The sequence below is a fragment of the Saccopteryx leptura genome, chromosome 2 (genome assembly GCF_036850995.1).
Source record: "Saccopteryx leptura isolate mSacLep1 chromosome 2, mSacLep1_pri_phased_curated, whole genome shotgun sequence".
NCBI lineage: Eukaryota > Metazoa > Chordata > Mammalia > Chiroptera > Emballonuridae > Saccopteryx > Saccopteryx leptura.
In genome coordinates this window covers 276,092,255-276,116,227 of record NC_089504.1, presented here as the reverse complement: position 1 = coordinate 276,116,227, position 23,973 = coordinate 276,092,255, and the positions used below count along the sequence as shown (strand labels likewise).

General features: G+C 39.6%; 1 protein-coding gene across 1 annotated transcript in view; it reads left to right on the top strand.

Annotated features, from left to right (window-relative positions):
* Positions 1–23,973, top strand: part of CR1 (complement C3b/C4b receptor 1 (Knops blood group)) — a 98,831-nt gene that overhangs the window by 38,336 nt on the left and 36,522 nt on the right. Inside the window, exons 5-15 of the mRNA XM_066361858.1 lie at positions 4,186–4,584; positions 7,212–7,388; positions 7,477–7,579; positions 9,223–9,308; positions 12,220–12,438; positions 14,421–14,603; positions 15,570–15,669; positions 18,030–18,115; positions 20,859–21,257; positions 22,958–23,134; positions 23,216–23,318. Coding sequence (XP_066217955.1) covers positions 4,186–4,584; positions 7,212–7,388; positions 7,477–7,579; positions 9,223–9,308; positions 12,220–12,438; positions 14,421–14,603; positions 15,570–15,669; positions 18,030–18,115; positions 20,859–21,257; positions 22,958–23,134; positions 23,216–23,318 — 2,032 coding nt within the window. The remainder of the gene's footprint in view (positions 1–4,185; positions 4,585–7,211; positions 7,389–7,476; positions 7,580–9,222; positions 9,309–12,219; positions 12,439–14,420; positions 14,604–15,569; positions 15,670–18,029; positions 18,116–20,858; positions 21,258–22,957; positions 23,135–23,215; positions 23,319–23,973) is intronic.

Below are 23,973 nucleotides of genomic sequence, written 5' to 3'. Positions count from 1 at the left end.
AGAAAGAGAGAGAGAGAGTTTGTGTGTGTGTGTGTGTGTGTGTGTGTGTGTGTGTGTGTGTGTGTGTGTGTGAGAGAGAGAGAGAGAGAGAGAGAGAGAGAGAGAGAAAGACAGAGAGGAGGAGAAAGAGAAAGAGTGCTCTTTGTGAAGCTTAGGTTATATTATCTTAAGCTTGGGAAGGACCAGGTACTTTTGCAAACTAGCCAATCAATTTCCCAATCCTTCTCAGGTTTGTATTGTGTCCTTCCCCTAACCAATTCATTTCCTAAATCTTCCAGGCTTCTGTGTCCTTCATTCAAGCCAATCCATTTCCCAGGCTAGACTGACTGAGCTTTATGGTTGCCATCTTGGCTTCTACTGCACACGTCTCATAGTAAAAGCACCTCCCCCTCTACCATCTTGGCATCTACTGGGCATGCGCCCAGCAGATGAATTTCTCCTGCCATTTTATCTTTCTCTCAGTAATCCTGGCTAATCACTGGTAACAATTCTCTTTGTCCACTTCAGGGATGAGGTCCTGGGGAGCCTGTGAGTGCTACAACTGCCTAGTAAAGCAGGCTCCGTGTTCAGTTCAGCTTTCCAGTTGGTTAATGCTTAATAATGTTTGATTGCCTTTGATCCCTTCTTTTATTAATATCTAGCTACCTATGAAATCAGAAAAATAACCTTCAGGTCCGGCAGCCTGTCAACATGAAAACTAATTATACAACACAAGTGTTGATGAGAAAGAAAGAGGTTTATGCAAGGGCCAGCCACCTGAGAAGATGGGGGCACTCCTGTCCTCAAAACCCATCATCCTCTTCTGGTGCAGGCAGGGGTTCTATGAGGAGAAAGAAGGAGGGGGGAATAAGCAAAACTAGAATAAAAGAATCAAAAGAAAGAGTTTGAGAGAGCTTTGCAGAGGGGACTCAGCACAGTTTGTTCAGGTAAGTGGATGAAGGTCCCATCTCTCAGGGCCGGCACCTCTGAAACTTGGAGTCCATTCTGTTGTTGCGGGCACTGAAGCTAGCCAGGAACTTATACACTGAGTGTTTTTTTCTTCTTGTTGTTGTTTTTCCATATAACAAGTGTCTGAGAGAGAGAAGGGGGCCTGAGGGTTCATTCTTCTTGTTCTGATGTTAACTCTAGATGTGTGTCAGACAAATGTCTGTGATTCATTACCAGCATTATTGTTCCTTATCCGGGAGGGGAATAGGCCTTTTAATTGCAATGAGAACTTAGCCAGATGTGAAAGTACAGGATTGATTTTACACTTTTGATTTGTTACAGAATATACAACTGTGACCACTAGAGTAGTAATATTGAATCATAGTTATAAGAGCCATAAACATTTTACAGGAATCCTTTTATGACCTTACTTTTTTAGTACATTCTTATTTAGCTCTAGTTTAGCTAGTCAGACTTATATGAGTAAATCAGTGATATAGCATATTTATTCTTGGTTATACCTACGAGGTAGGTCCTGAGGAAGAGCACTACTTGTTGCCATTTGAGTTGCCAAATTTATTAAATAAAAATATACGCAGTTAAATTTCAATTTCAAATAAGCAATAAATATATTTGCAGTATAGATATGTGCCATGAAGTCCTGTGATACACTTAGAAAATTGTTATTACTCTCCTGCAGCTTGCATTTAATTAGACTACCTATATTTCTTCTGGCAACCCTATCAGACAGCTACCTCAAGAAGAGTCATTAGGGTTTCTTCAGGCAAGGGGAGGCACACCTTCTCCTACAGGGAAAGAAGGACTGCCTCTTCCAGCAAAACACAACTCGACAGAATTTCCAGGTTGAAGGTATTCAGCTTCATTAAAATCTGGCCATATAGCTTCAGCTCACTTTTCAGAATCCTATCCCAAGCAGTACTCCGACTTTAGTATAGAGACCCTGTGAAGTTGTGAAATAAATTTGCATTAGAATTCAACCACAAGATTAGATGTTGGATTTGATTTTTAGAAATCTTGGCCCTGTGGCTATAGGATACAAGTGTTCTTTTAGGGCACATATAGAACATATAGAAGCTTTCGGATCTGGAAGCCGAATAGGAATTTAAAGCTTTGAACTCATCCTTTCAACACTGTCATGTTCTCTGGTGCACTTAAAAGCAAGCAAACAACCCCATTATATGTCCTCCTTAAAATATTCTAGGGCAGCAACCACTTAATCACTCAAAGTCGTGCTTCTCTGCTTACAGACGGCTACAGCTGATAACTAGGTGATCTTTTGTCCCTGCCTGTCATCATTTATTTCCATGAGCTTTTCAATGGACAGCATCAACATTAATTTCTTAAATAGTACATTAAGGAACCAATCCCAGATTCCTCTGTTACTCTAGGATAAATTTTGGTCCAAATATGGAAGCAAAACTACTATCAATATTATGAAATAAGAGATTTGTTATGGAACTAGACCTTATTGTGTGAGAAGCTACTCTAAAAAGATGAGAAACATCATTACACAGGTGCTTCAGAGCTGGCGCTTTCAGGAGGCTGGAGTAGAGCTGTGAAGGGCTGGTATAGAAATCTGGGAAAGGACTGTGTCTTCACGACTGCTGCCTGCTGTAAGTTCACAGGGATGCATCTGGCAGTGGGTAGACATGAGTACAGGTGAGTGGGACCAGCATTTTCGGAGAGCTTGATGAAAAAAGAGGGAGAGGCAGAACAAACTGGAACCCTTAGCTCTTCTATCAATACATCGGGCCCCTCATCACCTCTAACCAAGGATGACCTTCTGAGGGGAAAAGCTGTTGCTTCGCCTCTAAAAATTTCAGGCCAGTTTCTCAAACTACAACCCTAACTTAGAGCCAGGCAGGCAAAGTAAGTCTGGGAAACCTAGTTCCATTTAGCCTGGGTGACTGTCCAAAACCACTAGATAATTATAATTTTTATTTTCCTCTCTCTCCTTTTCCTCACCCTCTCTCCCTGTTCCCATTTCTTTCTCTTTGTATCTTTCACTATCTTCTTAAATGAATATTAGTAATTTATATTTTCATTTATATCATTTTTAATATGTTTAACACACAAAAGTCTACAGTTTCATAAATACTCTCATGTATATGCAAATACATTCAAATTCTATTTTCTACTGCTATATATCTGTGTCGTCTCACTTTTCATACACACACAGTGGTACCTTGAGATATGAACAGACCAACATACAAATTTTTTTTTTAAGATACAAGCTGCGAATCGGTCCATATTTTTGTTCGAGATCCGAGTGAAATTCTGAGATACCAGTTGTAATTTGGGAAGCTGCCGCTAGTTGGCGCATTGGCGCACAGGTCCAGTATCAGCAGTTTGATATTTGAGTTGACTGACTTACAGCTCAGTTACAGAACAAATTAAATTCATATCTCAAGATACCACTCGTATATATGCAAAGGTCTTTTTATTTTAATTTTTTTTAAAAACTATACTGTTTTTATTGATAACAAATATGAAAATTGAAAAGGCAATTGGAAAAAGAAAATGGGGAAAATTGTGTAAACTATGGTATAATATGATCAGAGTTATTACCAATGAAAAGAATCTAAATTGTATTAATAAATGGATCTGTTTACAGGAAATAAGATAAGTAAGAAAGCACAATTATGTTTTTTATTATGTCCACATAAATTACAAATTTGTAAAACCTAATCTAAATGTTAGCAAAAATTAAAAGCCAAATAATGAGCCCTGGCTGGTTGGCTCAGTGGTAGAGCTTTGGCCTGGTGTATGGACGTCCCAGGTTCGATTCACGGCCAGGGCACATAGGAGAAGTGCCCATCTGCTTCTCCACCCTTCCCTTCTCCTTTCTCTCTGTCTCTTTCTTCCCCTCCCTCAACCAAGGATCCAGTGGAGCAAAGTTGGCACAGCAGCTGAGGATGGCTCCATGGCCTCCACCTCAGGCACTAGAATGACTCTGGTTGCAACGGAGCAACACCCCAGATGGGCAGAGCATCACGCCCTAGAGGGCATGCTGCGTGGATCCAGGTCTGGCGCATGCGGTAGTCTGTCTGCCTCCCACTTCTACCTTAAGCAATATATATATACATATATACATATATACATATGTATACACACACACACACATATTTAAAAAAGGAAATAATGAGTGTAAAAATAGTAACAGCTCAGTGATTTATTGGATTGCTCTCACTAGTTATTTCAATTCACCATTATTTAACTTGCTTTCCCCTCTCCCAGGAATACTTTGTAAGCCACCCCCAATCATCCCCAATGGAGATTTCTTTAGCATCAACAGAGAGCATTTTCAGTACGGAACGGTGGTGACCTATCGCTGCAATCTTGGAAAGAGAAAGGAAAAGCTGTATGAGCTCGTGGGCGAGGCATCCATTCACTGCACCAGCGGAGACAATCAGGAGGGCACCTGGAGCGGCCCTGCCCCTCAGTGCATTGTGCCCAACAAGTGCACGCCTCCAGACGTGGAGAATGGAATCAGGGTGTCTGAGAACAGAAGCTTGTTCTCCTTACATGAAATCGTGATGTTTAGGTGTCAGCCTGGCTTTGTCATGAAAGGACCCTCCAGTGTGCGATGCCGGACCCAAAACAGATGGGAGCCTGAGTTGCCCAGCTGCTCCCGGGGTGAGTCTGACTAAGGTTTTAGAGAGGCCTGCAGATGAGCTAAGCTGTAGGAGGACCAGGAGATTTGTGTTGTTTCGGGGAAAAGATAGGTGAGAGCAATGTGAGTATATATTTTGAGAAGAAGCATGAAATTAAGGTGTGTGTGTGTATGTGTCTGTGTGCATGCATATGTGTTGTTCAAGTTGAAAAACAAAGCTAAATCTGTGCACAGAATGTAAAGTTTCCATTGGATTCTTAAAGAGCTTAGATAACTTTTCAAGAGTTAACCAATACTAACTTGTAGACTCAAAACTGACACCCAAGTCTGCCTGACTCCATAGCCATAGAAATGAAAAAACACACTAGATGCTTTGAGGACTGGGGGAGTTAGTGCAGATTATAAGATATAAGGATGTTGGATGGTCAAGAAAAGCAATAAGAAGAATCCTGTTTCCAGTTTCAACTAAGAAACTTCCAAACCTGTAAGAGTTTTTTTATGAGTTTATTTGAACTGAACTATCAACAATCGCCAAGAAGCAAGGTCTTAACAGATTGAGAAAGTGCTCCAGCAAACGGCAGTTTTACCATTTACTTTATACATAAGAATTAAAGGAAAAAATCATAGGGCCTACATGAAATTGATTGGTGATAAATTAAGGACCAGGGAAAAGCAAGTATGGGAAATTTCTGGAATTGGATAAAAAGTAAAAAATGTATATACTTAAATTTATTTTACATAGGTGAGAATATGATAGTTAACAGTTAACAATTAATATGATACCAAGAACAATGAAGGGGTTTGCTGCTTCCTGCTCTGGTAGGATGTCTTCCCAGAACAGGGCAAAAAACGGGTACCCTTACATTTCAAAGGCATGCTACCAGCTATGTTATTGTAGATGCCAAAGACAGCAGTCAGGTTCTATGAAAGTAAACATTGACCTTTGTTAGAGAAAAATACCACCCTATGACTTGACTACCCACCAGTAACAGCTTTTAGTTAGAAAGTTTTATTTTTAGAACATCCTAAGTGGTTATTTAGGTCTCTGAGTTTGCAAGGCCACCATGCAAGGCTCACCTGAACTTGGCAGGTTTAGTCCGGGGATCCATCTTTTTTTTTTTTTTTTTTCTATTCACACAAGAAAGCAGGAAGCTACTGTTCCTGCTGGACTAGAGCACACACACCTGCACCCACTGCCAAAACTGTCGCTGAGCAGGCATCTCCCCCAGTGTGGCCAGGATGTAGCTGAGATCGCTGGAGCCATGACATCGCTAGAAGTGAGGGTGCAGCTGCTAAGCAAGAGCCATCAACACTGCTACTTCCCGAGCCTTCTCTAGAAAAAGAATGGCTTCTATCATCTTCCTGCCTTTTAATTTGCTATGCAGTACACCAGTTGACAGAGTCTAACCGGAACCCAGCTATCAGGAAACATGAGCAATTATAGTTTGCAGGCCTCTAACCTCAACAGTCAAAGGAGAAGACAGAGATGTGAGGCTGGGGGTTCACAGAAAGGTAATCAACACAGCAATTAAATATCACATCACTTGGCCCTGCCGATTGGCTCAGTGGTCGAACGTCAGTCCAGCGTGTGGAAGTCCCGGTTCCATTCCCGGTCAGGGCACATAGGAGAAGCGCCCATCTGCTTCTCCACTCTTCCCCCTCTCCCTCTTCTCTGTCTCTCTCTTCTCCTCCCACAAGCCAGGGCTCCATTAGAGCAAAGTTGGCCCGGGTGCTGAGAATGGCTCCATGGTCTCCACCTCAAGAGCTATAATGACTCTGTCGGAAACGGAGCGACACCCCAGATGGGCAGAGCATCAGCCCCTGGTGGGCATGCAGGGTAGATCCTGGTCGGGCACATGAGGGAGTCTGCCTGACTGCCTCCTCGCTTCTAACTTCAGAAAAATACAAAAGAAAATCACATCATCTTGCAATTATTAATCAAGGGAAGCAGAGGAGTGATGAGCCCTGAAAATGGATTTCAGAGTATTTCCAAAGACCTCAAGACAGTCAGTTATTTTATTCCCATGCCCCACTTTATACTTGGGAAAGCTGAAGTCCAGGGAGGAGAACTATATATACTACTTTTAGCCAAAATGAAGTGATTATTTACTTTACTGAAGTTTTATAAATTTATTTGAGACTCAAGTGCATTTTAATTGAGTTAAATTCAACTGTTTAAAGAAACAGAGACTGTTACAATGGCTGTATGCTAAGCACTTTCATTATGAAGTCTGTAGGATCCTTTTTTAGAAGATTTTGTTCAGTGGAAAGGAATGAATAGTTAAGCAGCACCTGGCTGTATAGTACAGAGAGATTCAGAATTCTTCATGAACCCACGTCAGGAAGCTACCGAAGAGGAGTTGAGAGGGTTAAGAAGAGATCTGAGTCCTGTTTGTTTTATCCGAATGTGTTCAGTGATTGGCCAGTCTGTTAGATGAGACTTGGGCACAAGCATTCATTATTGTCTTAACAGATATAAATTAGTGATGTTTTTCTAGAAATTTAGTATAAAGACTTAAAAGGAAATGAGGGTGTTAGTCTCCCAGATATTAAAAAAATTTATCAACTTATAGTTCTGATTCTGATGGCCAATTTACCACTGAGGAAAACTGATTTTCATACAATTAATAGCATTTGCTTCTCTCCTCAGTTTGTCAGCCGCCTCCAGAAATCCTGCACGGTAAACACACCCTAAGGGATAAAGACCACTTTCTCCCTGGCCAGGAAGTGCTCTACAGCTGTGAGCCCGGCTATGACCTCAGAGGGGCCGCCTCTCTGCGCTGTACACCCCAGGGAGACTGGAGCCCAGATGTCCCCAGATGTGCAGGTGCCTACACTCTCCTCTCCTTTGATTGTTGAGCTTGGGTCTTTATTCACCAAGTGCTAGTGTTATCTCTGTTTTTCTTTTTCTCCAGTGAAACCATGTGCTGACTTCCGGGACCAACTTCCTAATGGCCGTGTGCGCCTTCCACTTAATACTGAGGTTGGGGCAAAGGTGTCCTTCATTTGTGATGAGGGGTGAGTGTGAGCTTGCCTGGCCTTCTGGACACTGAAATTGAAATTGGAAGTTAATTCAAAAAGGGAAAAGTGGCCCTGGCCGGTTGGCTCAGTGGTAGAGCGTCGGCCTGGCGTGCAGAAGTCCAGGGTTCGATTCCCGGCCAGGGCACACAGGAGAAGCGCCCATCTGCTTCTCCACCCCTCCCCCTCTCCTTCCTCTCTGTCTCTCTCTTCCCCTCCCGCAGCAGAGGCTCCATTGGAGCAGGGATGGCCCGGGCGCTGGGGATGGCTCCTTGGCCGCTGCCCCAGGCGCTGGAGTGGCTCTGGTCGCAACAGAGCGACGCCCCGGAGGGGCAGAGCATCGCCCCCTGGTGGGAATAGCGTCGCCCCCTGGTGGGCGTGCCGGGTGGATCCCGGTCGGGCGCATGCGGAAGTCTGTCTGACTGTCTCTCCCGGTTTCTAGCTTCAGAAAAATACAAAAAAAAAAAAAAAAGGAAAAGTTTGGTGTGGCTAAATGAAAATTTAGGGGGATTAAATTTGGAAGTGTATAAGAAAAGTAAGAGTAAGGAACAGGTTTAACTGATAACATGACATATTAAGGGGAAATTGGGTCATATATTAAATGACAATTATAAAGACATATAATAGGTCAGATTAAGAACATACATGTGACACAATAAGTGAAAAATTCATATTTTCTAGGCAAAAAAGAACAATAGTAATTTGAACATTCCCAAGAAGAGTTTGCTATGTAACAAAAAGCTCATCAAAAATAATTACGATTATTTACAAATTATTATAGTCTTTTTTTTTAACCATCAAAAGTGAAACTGGTAATAAGAATAACAGTATTAAAATACTCATTTTAGCCTGATCATATATCTCTGGTGAGTAATGCACTAAGGGCTCTGAAATAGGATCATGATGCCATTAGTGAGCATTTGAAGTAAGGTCATTAGCTTGCTCATGTGAATCTGGTGCCCTTCACAGTGTGCACACCTCAAGCATTCCAAAGAATCCCGGCAGCCACCCAGGGTCAGACCCAGTAAGATTAAGGAGTCATCAGGGTCCCACATACATTGACAATTCTGGATGATTTTATACAAAAATAATTTCTGATCTCCTTTCCTTTTCCCCTAGAGTATTCAGACTTACTCTTCCTAGCCCAATATGCTGTTGTGAGCCTTCTTCTTGGCCATCACAGATGCAGATACTAAAGAAAAGGCTTTGGTCTCTCCCCATTTATTCTCTTTTCTCAATCCAAAAGTAAAAGGTGTTTTACTTGCTTTACACTATCAGAATTTTGAAGCTCTTGCATTGGAAGACTAGGTATCTCATAATGACAATGAGTAGATTTTTCAGGTGTCTCATGGGATGAACAGTTAGAGATTCACTTCTAAGTGTCTGAGTCCAGGATTCACGAGAAGGCTACTATGCTATGACTGCCTTCTACAGTTTAGGCTGGGACTATGTATTGTGTGACCAACTAACTGTGCTTTTACTACTCTGACTGGAGGCTGTGATTTGTCCACACTGATGTGGACTCCGAACTTTTGCCACCTGTTGATTTAGGATGCTGAGGTTTTTGTCAGGGCCTCAGATTGCAAACTGAATGGCATTTTGGCTGAAACAGCTCACCTATTCATTACCATTTTCTTCTTTAGATTCCAGCTAAAAGGCAGTTCTGCTAGTCATTGCGTCTTGATGGAAATGGAAAGCCTTTGGAATAGCAGTGTTCCTGTGTGCGAACGTGAGTAGAAAGAGTAACACTTTAGACAAATTTCTCCCTTAACCTCTTTAGGATTTTGACCTATGGCCACCTTTGTGTGGTTCTTTGATTTTCTAATCTGAATTCTTGAGTGATTGTTGATTTAATAGTATTTATTTGAGATCAATTTTTCGTGATGCACTTGGCTGGGTGTCATGTGTTTTGGGAACCATTTGCTCTGTCTCTGACCTTTTGAAATCTGTGTTCTATATGACGTATCCTGCAGTAGTTTGCCTCTGGGTCAAGAATGATTAAATAATATAAAGATTTGACAAATTTCTTCCTTGTTTCTTTTTTTCTCTTTTTCCATGTAAGAGGAGAAGAGATAGAGAGATAGACTTCTGCATGTGCCCCTACCAGGATCTACCTGACAGCTGTTGTCTGGGACCAATGATCTGCCCATCTGAGGCCAAGCTCTCAACTGAGCTATTTTTAGCACCTGAGGTAGAGGTTCCATGGAGCAATCCTCAATGCCTGGGCCAATATACTCAAATCAATAAAGCCCAGGGTGTAGCAGGGGAAGAGAGAGAGAGAGAGAGAGAGAAGAAAAAATGGGAGGAGTGAGAAGCAGATGGATGCTTCTCCTGTGTCTCCTGACCAGGATTCTAACCCAGGACATCAACATGAAGGCTGATGCTCTCCCACTGTGCCAACCATCCAACACCTCTTCTTCCCTTTTTTCTTTCCTTTCTTCTTTTGAAAATTCTATTTTTTCTTTAACATCAGGATGCAATCGTTCTTAAATTTTTTTATTTGTTAATATATCTATATAAATATGATACATTCATTCAAACAACTATTTACAGGGCACATACTAACTATGTGCTTGATGTTCTTCTAAGCGCTGGTGTTATAGCAGTGAACAGCATAAGTTAATTCTCTGTCCCCACGTTATTTATACCCAACTGGAGTCAAGGTCAGGAAAAATAATGAACAATAAATGTTATGGAAGTGAAAGATTAGAGCAATGCAGGACTGAGAGGAAAATGGGGGGGGGCAGCATTACACAGGGTAAGCTGTTTAAGACTCCATAAACTCTCAAAACATGTACCTAAATTTATTATGTTGAAAGATTCAGAAATTATAAGCCTATTAAACATTAATATTTTGCTCAATGGAAGATAAGGTTTTGTTTGATCTTTTGATCTTAAATATTGGAACTATACATGTATATTAAACAATCAAACTTAACTACAATGTTTACATTGCTAGAAGTCTACTCAGACATCAAAATATGCTTTGTATAGTAAAACTTAGGAAAACAAAACTTACATATAAATGGCTGCTATCCATGAAACCCAATGTTTCTTCTTTCTTTTTATATTTTATTTTTATTTTTTAAGAGAGAAATAAGAAGGGAGAGATATGAGAAACATCAGCCCCTTGTTGTGGCACTTTAATTGTTCATTGCCTGCTTATCCTATGTACCTTGACCAGGGAGCTCCAGCCGAGCCTGTGACCCTTTGTTCAAGCCAGCAATGTTTTATCTCAAGCTAGTGACTGTGTGGTCATGTCAATGATCCCACGCTTAAACCAGTAATCCTATGCTCAAGCTGGTGAGCTTGTTCTCAAAATAGATGAGCCTGTGTTCAAGCTAGTGGTGAATCTCACGTGTTTGAACCTGAGACCTCAGCATTCAAGGTCAATGCTTTATCCACTGTGTTACACTGGTCAGGCAAACTCAGTGTTTCTTAATAAAACATGATAAGTGTCTGTCTTAGAGGCATACAATGGAGCTCAGTTATTGAGTGAAAATCTTATTTTTCATGACTCTTACTAGTTGAAGTAGCTTCTTTCAAATCCCAAGCCTGGTTAGAAATGCCAATTAGTAGTGAGAAGGGGACTATTGTAAACAGACAAGTTGATACTAGAAAGAATTAGCAATTCAAAGCTTGACAGAAAGAAAAGAAGATCATTAAATCACAAACAGATCCTTACATTTTAAAAAACAACGCAATTTGAATTGCTTAGAATTTCTACAGTGACCTTGGATGCTTTAATTCATTGTTTCAGAAACTAATGATCAAGATTAATGTTCAGTATCAAATTATCAAAAAATAGTTTTATATCTTTAAGGTGATTAGTACACTCAAAATATATTGTGGAAATATTTCTTGTAAATGGAAGTATCTTGAAGGATAATTTTCTCTGTGCCCCTTACTATACCTCAGGGTTCCAATGAGTGGTTGACACAGAATAAGTGCTTATTGAATGAGTTACCCTCCAAAGGGTTATTTTTCTTCTTCAAGAGTTATAGTACTTGGCCCTGGCCGGTTGGCTCAGTGATAGAGCATCGGCCTGGCGTGCAGGAGTCCCAGGTTCGATTCCCGGACAGGGCACACAGGAGAACCACCCATCTGCTTCTCCACCCTTCCCCCTCTCCTTCCTCTCTGTCTCTCTCTTCCCCTCCTGCAGCCGAAGCTCCATTGGAGCAAAGATGGCCTGGGTGCTGAGGATGGCTCAATGGCCTCTGCCTCAGGCACTAGAATGGCTCTGGTTGCAACAGAGCAACACCCCAGATGGGCAGAGCATCGCCCCCTGGTGGGCATGCTAGGTAGATCCCGGTCGGGCGCATGCGGGAGTTTGTCTGACTGCCTCCCCATTTCCAACTTAAAAAAAAAAAAGTTATAGTACTTAATTGAACGGTGTTAAGTTTCTATTATCCAGAAGATTTAACAATCTGGAAGATTCAAGATAAGCAAATTTCTTTCATACTTTTTCAAGAAAAATGAGATTAAGATTTTATTTCATTTTGCCCATCTCATCAAAGGCCTATACCAACCTAGACTGTCTGAAGTGTTTTCTAAGTAGCATCCACCATAGCACCCTATGACAGCAGATTAGCTCTGGTGAAATTCCTCAGTGAATCTCACAGCTCTTGCCTTCTTTCCAGAAATCTTATGTCCAAATCCTCCAGATATCCTTAATGGAAGACACTCAGGAAAACCTCTGGAAACCTTTCCTTTTGGAAAAGAAGTAACTTACACATGTGACCCCAACCCAGACAGAGAGAGGACCTTCACCCTCTTCGGGGAGAGCACCATCCGCTGCACCAGTGACAGGGAAGGGAATGGGGTTTGGAGCGGCCCTGCCCCTCGCTGTACACATCCAGGTGAGTGCACACTATCCTGGATACGACATGGTGCGAGAATATCTAAAAGAGAACACCCGAAGAGTTGTAATTATATACAACGTCATATTTATCTGTGCACTGGACACAACTAAATGCCAAATCAGTAATAAGTGATTTTAAGGAATGTCTACGCATAAGATTCTGATGACCTTTGCTGCTACAGGGCTGGTGAGAAGAGGGGGAGGTGCTGGGTGGTGGTTCCAAATCAAACTAGAATTGGAAGAAATTGTTTTCAAAGCATAGGAATTTTAAAAGCAAAAACCTTTGGCCCTTAAATGACAGTAGTTAGGCCTTCTACAGGTTTTGGAGGGTAGTACAGGCCCATAGCAAACAAAGCCAGGCAAAGTTGCTTTTAATTATCTATTTGGCTTAAGATCCCTGCACGTGCTCTCTGAAAATTGAACTGCAGTGGAGACAGCTATATAGGTTCCGTTAGTCCATCTGGGCTAAGGTCTCAATTAAAATAAGACTTATTTGCTCTTTTTTCTATGGTAATTTTAGTTGTTGAAGTCTTCTCATTTTGGTGGAAAGAAAAGACAACGGAATGTGAAATCAAGGGAAAATGCGAAACAAAGAGAGTGTGTATATCTAAGGTTTGGAGAAGGTTTCCAAAGACACCCAACCCCCGTAAGACATCCATTTCAGGAAGTGAATACCAGAAAGAGAAATCAAATTTAGGGAGGGACCCTAGTCCTGACATTACATATTGACCACTGGGAAACTCTGAGAGAGAAGAACAATTCTAAAAAAAGGACCACGTGTTAGTCACTCAGAAATTATTTTTTCCCTCACTTGCCTCTTTCATCTCCATGGCTTCAATTTGGGATGGACTTATTTATGGGCCTGTTTACCAAAGTAGAGACCTAGTCCATAGTGAAAGACAGTCTTAAGTTCTAAGATTTTTTTTTTATCAGAATTATATCTAAGAAGACAACCCTAGTTTCATCAGCTAGATTTTCAGATTGGAGACCTGCCAGCCATCTTTACTTGTGTTTTGAAACTTGGTAAATTTCAATCATAATAAGGACTCTTCGAACTAGAAGCTAGTAGTACTATTTAAGCTTTAAGATAAAAATAAAAAGGTAATATAAATGGATAAATTTCCCATGGAAACCCTGCAAATGAGTCAAAATTTCATATTGAGAAAAGTTACTGAATTATCTTCAGACTTTCCAACAGAAAAGTCTCTCAGTACAGAATTATTAGACCATAACCATTACAATTTAAACAAATACTATTTGAAATAGAGGTGAAGGACAGTTGAAAGAAGAGCTGCAAAAGAAAGTCTTGTCTAAACCAACTGGAAATGATTTGTATATTTCCAGACATATGTACTTTTTTTGGAATCACATTATTGGAATCCAAAGTAGTCATAAGGGCATGGAGTTAGAATTATAAATTGATTCAATATACACTTGAAACAATGTTTGCTTATAATAACAAGTATAATTCTGTTTGCATGTCTTATTTCAAGGAAATAATGTTTGTTTCCTCCTTGTGTTGAAGTGACTTGAATAGGAAACAGACTTAAAAAATTGGTGGCTACTTCCTGGTGATAAGAAATACCTTGAGTTTTCCATTCATGCTTGTGAGACCGCCACTAGGATATTGATGTCCTGAAGGAGAAGGAAGTCAGGCAAACATGATGAATCCTGAGCAGGAGAATGCTTTCCAACTCTCTAAACATGTAAAAAATTGAACTGATGATGTTTTCTACATTAAATTATATGAGCAAAGTGACCAGATAGCAGAATCCCCTTCCAGAGAATTATATTTCCTAATGGGCATGTGTTAATGAAACTTTTCTCTCAAGGTTACAAGGAAATGGTTTCCCAGAACTAAGAGTTTTTGTTTGTTTGTTTGTTTTGTTTTGACATCAAATCTAACAAGAGAGAGAAGAAAAAGAAGGGCGTTGTGTATCTTTATGTTACATCAGGTATTCTTGATGTCTTGGGTTCTAGGTTACTGTAACATTCCAGATCATTTTCCATTTGCTAAGTTGAAAAATGAAACCAGTGGATCTGAGTTTCCTGTTGGGTCATCTTTAAAGTATGAATGCCTCCCTGGGTACTACAGGAGGTCATTCTATATCAAGTGTCTAGACAACCTGGCGTGGTCGTCAAGTGCCAAAGATGTCTGTAAACGTGAGTAAATCTTGCATTGGAGCTTCCCATTAGTGTCAAATTAGCAGTAAGTACTCAATTAACTTTTTTAAATTTTAGAGATGAGAAACATTTGTTTCTTAAAAGTGTCCATATAGATGGATACAAGAGTTGGTGAGTAGGTCATCCCTAATTATTAGCTGAAATATTTATTTCATGGTAATGTTTCAAAAAATATTTTCAGATAAGAAACCGATTCCTTATGGGAAAATAAATAATAAATGACCCCAGACCAGGAAAAAAGATTTAAGAAGACAGAAACTGTTTGAATAACTAGGTAGAAAGAGAAAATTTTACTAGTAGGATATGAGGCCACAATTAACCTTTAAGTTTTGATGAGAAATTTGAGGTAGAGATAAGACAGATCTGGCGGGAGGTCTTTTTCAAAGAGATGTTTAGTACAATAGGTGGCTGATCTGAAAGCAGTCTGGTGAGGCAAAAATCTGTGGAGCCATGAGAATTGCATGTTCTTTTCAGTAAGCAACTGTCAGGTGAGGATATTCTATATACAAAAGTTCACATGAGGCCCTAGCTGCTGGCTCAGTGGTAGAGCATCGGCCCGTGAGTGTGTGGATGTCCCAGTTCGATTACCAGTCAGGAAACACAAGAAAAGCGACCATCTTCTTCTCCACCTTCCACCCCGTCCCCCATCTTCTATCTGTTTTTCTCCACATCATCCTGCAGCCATGGCTTGATTGGCTCGAGCTATTTGGCCCTGAGCGCTGTGAATGGCTCTATGACCTCTGTCTCAGGTGAAAAATATTGCTCTGTTGCCGAAAAACAGAGCAGTGCCCCAGATAAGCAGATCATTGCCCCATAGTGGGCTTGATGGGTGGATCCCAGTCATGGGGCATTTGTGAGCCTATCTCTCTGCCTCCCCTGCTCTCACTTTGTTAAATAAAGTTCCATTACTCCACCTAGCTCCAAAATCCCATTTCTTTCCCATAGGTAAAGTATGTACAACTCCTGCAGATCCTAAGAATGGCATGGTGCACATAGAAACAGACATCAAGTTTGGATCCAGAATTCATTATTCTTGCATTAGAGGGTGAGTTGGCAGTAACATCTCTTGGTTCAGTATTTGCACAATAACAATAGTACCTTCCTGTCACATTTTGAAAAGGAGAGCTAGACTATGACCATTTGGTCTTCAAAAGCTTGAACATAGATATTCAATTCCTAATGAAATGAATAAAGGTATAAAAGGGTTCAGGAAATAATCTGTAATCTTGCTGGAAACCAAGGCAGTACATAGAAAAAAAATGTGGTACTCACTGGGTAGAAGAAAGAAAAATGAAGGGAGGACATAATTAAAGTATATAAACAGCCTTAATTGACAGTAGATTTTGCTGGAACAAAGGGAGGCCATGGAGAAGTTGTATGAGAAAACAAATCTGAAAGGTATCTAAGGTAATTGCATTATTAGTTTGCTGGAGCTGTCATAACAAAGTATGACAAATTTGGTGGCTTAGAACAACAGAAAATCATTCAGAGACAGTTCCGGAGGCTGGAAATCCACAATTAAGGTGTTGGCATGACATGCTCCCTCCAAAGCCCCTGCTGGGAGGATCTCACCTTGCCTCTGCCCGCTCTGATCGCCTCAGGCCTTCCTAGGCATGTGGCAGCGTCACTCCTATTTCTGCCTCTGTATTCCCATGGCTGTTTCCCTCTGTGTCTGTGTCTCCAAATAGCTTTCTCCTCTCTGTATGGATCAATGTCCAAAGTCCTGTCTTTTTATATGGAAATCAATTATATGGGATTAGGTCCACCCTAATAACCTCATCTTGACTTGATTGCATTTGCACAGAATCAATTTCTAAATAAGGGCACATTCATAGGGATTGGGGGTTAGGATTCCAACATACCTTTTGAAAATACAAATAACAAAAATTTAAAAAGAGAAAATAATAAGCCATAGCTAGCCATCACTCAGGAAGCATCTATATTTCAAGGATAGCATTTTGGCTTTGGGTGGCAAACAGAAAATGACATATAAAGATGATGTATTATAAAATATATGTAGACTTGAAGTCTACATAATTTTATTAGCCAATGTCACCCTAATAAATATATTTTAAAAACAAACGAATGTTTTAAACTTCAAGAATACAGAACGGAAATGAATAAATTGTAAAATCTGTGAAAGAAATCGATGCATATTGACTTAACAGTGATCTTTCACATGACTAAATTGTACAAGATAGTGTTTCTAATGAGCCAAGCTAATAGTCTCAACTTCAGGCTCCAAATATATATTAAAGGATAAAATTACACTACTGAAGCACACAGTCTAGAAAGAGAAAAAATAAATCCAGGAAACCCAGACATAATTTTTTTAAAAAAGAAAATAATAAAGTACATAAGTAACATCCATAATGTAGAAAATTAGTAAAACAAAAAGAAAAAATATTTTTAAATAAAAATCATGGTTAAATATTTTTAATACAGTTATAAAACTAAATATAATGACAACTAATTGTTCAAAAGTGAAACTTTGCAATGAATTAATAATTTCATGACAATCTCTAAAGTTATAAAATGTATCCATAACTAGGAAATGGGACCAAAGAAGACAAGATAGGCTAGTCTTGTATTACACAGGGAATGGATAATTATACATATTTTGAAACTGAAATTGAGAAAATATGTTTAAATATGTGTGTTTATATACAATATGCACCCATAAAATGAAATTTCTAATGGAATAAAAATTGGATATTTAACTTCCAAATTATAAGAACACTTAAAAGAGGTTCACCTGTCTGGTTCATAGAAAAGAAGAAAGAGGAAAACAAATAGTGAGAAATGTATCTGTCTGTTCTGCCAGAAATAACCTCTCATGTGTGAGGCAGATCTGTTTTAGTCATTGCTGCATCTTCATCATTGGACCTTATGAACCTGGTAGTCTAAAAAATTGTGACGAAGGAGAGATCAAATATGCCATTTAATGCAGTAAATCTGAATGGTTTCATCTTCCTGTTAAAAGACAAAGTCTTCTAGATAGAATCAAAAGTATCAAATAAAGTTCACAGAAAAAATGCCTAAATTGAAATGAGATAGCTGTGTTAAATATATATGTAAGGTAGGAAAATGCAAACAAATTTTAAAATGGGAATAATAATATGAGAAGAAAATAGAACTGAAGAAGGAAATTATCAAACAGGTCTACAAAAGGATTATTTTATCTTGGTATCTGGTACAATCTTCAACGAAGCCAAAACTGCAAAGCCAAGTATTGACGTGAGAAATTCAAGACAAAATATTGAAAACCCAGATAAAATAAGCAGAGTTTAGGCTAGTCCTTAGACTTCTCCCACATTGTACTCTGTCTACTCAGCCAGGTAAGCATGCTGTGAGGAAGTTGATGGGAAGTGGATAGAATAATTAATTTTCACTTTTTGCCTTTAGGTATTATCGTATTGGCCTATCATCTGCCAAATGTATCATCATAGATGATACTGTCATTTGGGACACAGACCCACCACTCTGTGAACGTGAGTTAAATCTCTTCCCATTTATTCGACCAGTTAATCTTACTATCGCACCCCTAGAATTACAAAGAATCAGTTTCATCCCTCTAAGCCATGGTATCCTTCCAATATCTGAAAAAAATAAATAAATAAAAATAAGAGTCTTCCTGAAAAGTGCTCAGAGTGTTCCAAACTTTTACTTTCTTCTGGTTTTTCTGTACCTTAAGATATAAGTATAATTTATTTAAAACAGTCCCCAATGTCCTCTTTTGTTAGATGAATATTTCCCAGTTTGAAGATCATTCTCTTCAGTGAAGTAAAAAGAAATACACAGTGAAAGTAGCCCAGCTTCCTCTCTGCCAACGCTTAATATCAGGTTTCTATTGAAGAAGTAGCTCCCTTCTTTCTGTCTTCTTCGTCTGAACCATGAATTGTCATCTTCCCAGAAGTTTCTTAGAATATGAGGTTCCTATATATTGATTAGGAAGAGAAATGAGCAAGCAGAAATGAACAAAGAATATAAAAGGAATATACTTCTGGGTTTGGTGATAATATGAAGAAATCAACTTCCCAAACCGAACTGCTGGCAGGATAAATGGGAACAAACTTTCTAAAAAGCTAGTATGCAGCCTGATCAGGCAGTGGCGCAGTGGATATAGCGTCAGAGTGGCACTCAGAGGACACACAAGTTCTAAACCCTGAGGTCGCAGGCTTGAGGGCGGCCTCATCTGGTTTGTGCACAGCTCACCAACTTGAACCCAATGTCACTGGCTTGAACAAGGGGTCACTCGCTCTACTGTAGTCCCCCGCCCCCCCCCCACTCTCCGTTCAAGGCACATTTGAGAAAGCAATCAATGAACAACTAAGGAGCTGCAACTAAGAATTGATGCTTCTCATCTCTCTCCCTTCCTGTCTGTCTGTCCCTATCTTTCTCTCTCTCTCTGTCTCTGTCACAAAAAAACAAAAAGCCAGTATGCAATATATATATCAAAATCCTCAACTGTGTACATGCCTTTAATGGAGAAATTTGACATATTTTAATTTATTCTTAAAAAATAATTGCCATAATCTTTTGTAAGGATATTGCTATACAAATATTTACGTGCATCAATGTGATATTAAAATTTCAAAACAACGTAAATGTTGAGGATATTTCAAACAATGTTTCTGAAATAAGGATTTCAAACAGGTGGGAGATGATCCTTTGGAAACTAGGAAGATAATATAATTTCTGATTAGTTTTAATTTTGTGCTTTAAAATGTCTGTTTATTTTGCACTTTCTACATTAGCACTTTGTATGTGCATATTATTTACAACTAAATAAAAGGACATGTATTAAAAAATAAAAAGAACAAGGCATGTGTATTGCAAAAAAATGTTTAATATATGCCAGAATGCATTAGCTAAGACAGACAGCTCTTCCGAATGCAATCAGATAGTATATTCTTACACTGAAATATGATTAAGCCTACAAAGATATTTTAGAAAAAATATGATGGGTATGTGTGACTGTGTGTATATTAAAGATTAACCATTAAACAGTTAACAATGGTTCTTTCCAGATACAGTACATAACAAAAAATTTTTATTTATATTTTATAATTTGATTCAATTAATATGCATCTTTTAAACTATTTTCTCAAACGTGAAAATAAGTAAATAAATAAAATTTTACTTTAGTATACACTTGCCAAAAATGATAGACATATTTTGTTTGCTTTGGAACTCAATTGGATTGAATTTGTCTATAAAATTTTCTGTGCCTTTTATATTTTTAGAAGTAGCATTTTTTGGCCCTGACCGGTTGGCTCAGCAGTAGAGCATCGGCCTGGCGTGCGGGGGACCCGGGTTCGATTCCCAGCCAGGGCACATAGGAGAGGTGCCCATTTGCTTCTCCACCCCCCCCCCCTTCCTCTCTGTCTCTCTCTTCCCCTCCCGCAGCCAAGGCTCCATTGGAGCAAAGATGGCCCAGGCGCTGGGGATGGCTCCTTGGCCTCTGCCCCAGGCGCTAGAGTGGCTCTGGTTGCGGCAGAGCGACGCCCCGGAGGGGCAGAGCATCGCCCCCTGGTGGGCGTGCCGGGTGGATCCCGGTCGGGCGCATGCGGGAGTCTGTCTCTCCCCGTTTCCAGCTTCAGAAAAATAAAAAAATAAAATAAAGAAGTAGCATTTTTCATACTTTTTCCCACTTCTATATTCTACCATTTCTTGAGTTAATATTATCAAAATATATCTATATGCTGAATATTCACATTTTCCAAATTAGACCAGAACATATATTCAGTTATTTGTATTACTTCTTAATCTGTGATTATTGTGTCATCTTTAATATTAAATATTTGTGCTTTATTTCTTTTTTATTAGTTGTGCCACAGCTTTTTGTTTTTATTTGTTACAGATGCTATACTGTGTGCTTACATCATATTCCTAACAACATAGTCAAGCCAAGCGCCTTCTAGGGAGAGGGAGAACTGGATTAAGGATAGTGAATAACATAACAAAACTCACTTAAAATGAGGTGCATATGAACTCTAATAATATATAAACACCTTTTTGAATTAATGTTAGTTAAGAAGAGCAGAAGCCATCATATTGTTATTACTGAATATACGGTTGTGCAAACACATCTGTACATTAGAATACATTAGACAAGAGCAGAAGTGTTGTAAATGTTCATATTTGGTACTTTTTTAAACTGCTTACCAAAAATTGCTATTAAATATGTTCAAGAAATGGAGATTTTGTTTAGCTTGCTTTCCCCTCTCCCAGGAATACTTTGTAAGCCACCCCCAATCATCCCCAATGGAGATTTCTTTAGCATCAACAGAGAGCATTTTCAGTACGGAACGGTGGTGACCTATCGCTGCAATCTTGGAAAGAGAAAGGAAAAGCTGTATGAGCTCGTGGGCGAGGCATCCATTCACTGCACCAGCGGAGACAATCAGGAGGGCACCTGGAGCGGCCCTGCCCCTCAGTGCATTGTGCCCAACAAGTGCACGCCTCCAGACGTGGAGAATGGAATCAGGGTGTCTGAGAACAGAAGCTTGTTCTCCTTACATGAAATCGTGATGTTTAGGTGTCAGCCTGGCTTTGTCATGAAAGGACTCTCCAGTGTGCGATGCCGGACCCAAAACAGATGGGAGCCTGAGTTGCCCAGCTGCTCCCGGGGTGAGTCTGACTGAAGCTTTGGAGGTCTTGTGAATGAGCTGAGCTGTAGGAGGACCAGGAGATTCATGTTGTTCTGGGAGAAAGGTGGGTGTTGAGGAGTGTGCATATCTTTTCTGGGGATGAAGCCTGAAATTAAGAGTAGGGATGTGTGTGAGTATGTGCCTTTATCTCTGAGAAGCAAGGTAATTAATTAAGTAAGGAGATATTGTGACTCTTATATTGAGCAATTCTCAGGGTAAAGTACCAACTCTCATTTAGATTGAAAAATGATGTAAACTTTCTGATTAGCTGTGTAATAAGTACTTTATATGAATGATCTCATTGACTGTTTACAACCTTCCTTTGAAATAGTGCTATTCTTATATCCATATAAACAGTAAAGTTAAACTGGTTTTTCGGGGGTTAAGTAAATCATGCAAATTACATGGCATTATGCGACATACCCAGAAATACAACACATATGTGTCAGACCCTAGAGTCTAATTGCGCCTGACCTGTGGTGGCGCAGGGTGATAAAGCGTCGACCTGGAACACTGAGGTTGTCGGTTCGAAACCCTGGGCTTGCCTGGTCAAGGCACATATGGGAGTTGATGCTTCCTGCTCCTCCCCTTCTCTCTCTCTCTCTCTCTCTCTCTCTGTCCTCTCTCTCTAAAAAAAATCAATAAATAAAATAAATAGAGTCTAATTGCTGTGGTTCTTTCCACACTTCTGTCAGTATCTATCACAGAAAGAAAGAAACTGCTTATACAGACCAATATCCGACCTTCAGAATAGCCACAAGGACCTTAGAATTTGTCTATTCTGTTTTACTCCTAGATTTTATCACTAGAAATCTGAAGTCAAAATTGAAAGCAACTTGCTAAAAGACAGATTTTCCATACGGCTTTATTTAGATATGGATTAGGTTGACATTCGAATGTTTTGATGGTCTGAACACACACCGAAAGGGCTGAGAATGGAGGCAGCCAGACCTTGACTCAAATATTGTCTCAGCAATTTGCCCTCTCATTACAAAGACTGGTGTATTGAAGGGATTTGTTCTTGATGGCTTGTCTTGTCTCTTTATGCCATAATAGCTGGCCTAGGAATAGATTGGTAAATAGATTAGGAGTGGCTGACACATAGGGACAAAGAGAGAGCTTATACTTCTTCCACCAGCCCATATCAGCCTGTGTAATCACTGAGAAAGCAGCTGGGAGGAAATAAAGAGATATTAAGTGTGAATTATTACTATACTTTTATCGTAACAGTACAATAACAGAGATGAAAGAAAATTTCCTGAATAGATTTAGGTTCAAAAAATCTTCTCATTACTTGAAAGATGAGACTTTAAGTTAGATTGCCTTTGTAGCAAACATGTGCAGGGGAAGCCCACTAATACTATTAACTTTGTACTAAATAGCCAGCGCCATAAAAAGGAGTTCAGTGCCTGGTAGACTAATGAATATATTTTAGACCTTGGACAGGGAAGAAATGAATTCTAATTCTCTACTTCTTTGTTACTGTGAGCGCCTTGTCTACATCTCTTCCTCTATTGACTTACACATCAGTAAAATGAGGACCTTGGAGTATCATTTGACTTCCTTTGTTATACCTGAACCCCTTGAATTATGAGTCTCCAACTCCCTGAAAAGGTTAAGACTTAGCAAAAAAATATTTCCCCATAACTGACAGGAACTTTGTACCTGTTTGTTCCTCAGTATGCCATCCACCCCCAGAAATCCTTCATGGTGAGCATACCATACGCAACAGAGAGAACTTTCTGCCTGGGCAGGAAGTATTCTACAGCTGTGAGCCCGGCTATGACCTCAGAGGGGCCGCCTCTCTGCACTGTACACCCCAGGGAGACTGGAGCCCAGAAGCCCCCAGATGTGCAGGTACCTACACTTTCTCTCATCTGGTTTGCAGAGGAATCTCTTTGTACCTCACATGCCAGTCTTACCTTTCTTTTTCTCCAGTGAAACCATGTGCTGACTTCCTGGACCAACTTCCTAATGGACGTGTGCTCCTTCCACTTAATACTGAGGTTGGGGCAAAGGTGTCCTTCATTTGTGATGAGGGGTGAGTGGTACCTGGAACAGAGACCAGGAACTCAGTGCTGGATTCTGATATGCTGACAACCTGGGCAAAAGGAATTTATCCAAGAAGAGGCTGCCTAATGGGAAAAAAGTACTGAAAGAGTCTAATATCTGAAACAAAGATTGATAAATAGTAAAAACCATATAGAATCATGAACAGATATTTAAAAAGGAAAATTGGTAAATAAATTAAACAGCAGAATTGTAAAAACAGATCTTCACTATTTAGTTGGAACATTAAGTGTATGGATAAATAGTAATTTGTAAGTGTGAAGAGATAAACATTCCAGAAAGGTTGTTACATTTTGATATATAAAAAAATGTTATTTTTAAGTAACATGCAAAGGATTGTTTCAAGAAAATTTTAAACTGATAGTGGAATTTGGAACAGAAATAAAATACTAAATAGAAGTAGTTTTAATCTAATTATGTTATCTAATTAGTATTAGGTTGGTCAAAGGAGCATGAAGACTGATGGTCATGTTTCAAGGAACATCACTAACTTTTAATGTGAATCTAAATGATCGTGGTCTTGGTATTCAGTTCCAATACCACTGATAAGTAAAAAGCATGTACCACAGAGCAGTTCTGCATGTGTTCTGTCTAACTGGTGGTCATTGGTACCAATTAAATGCTAA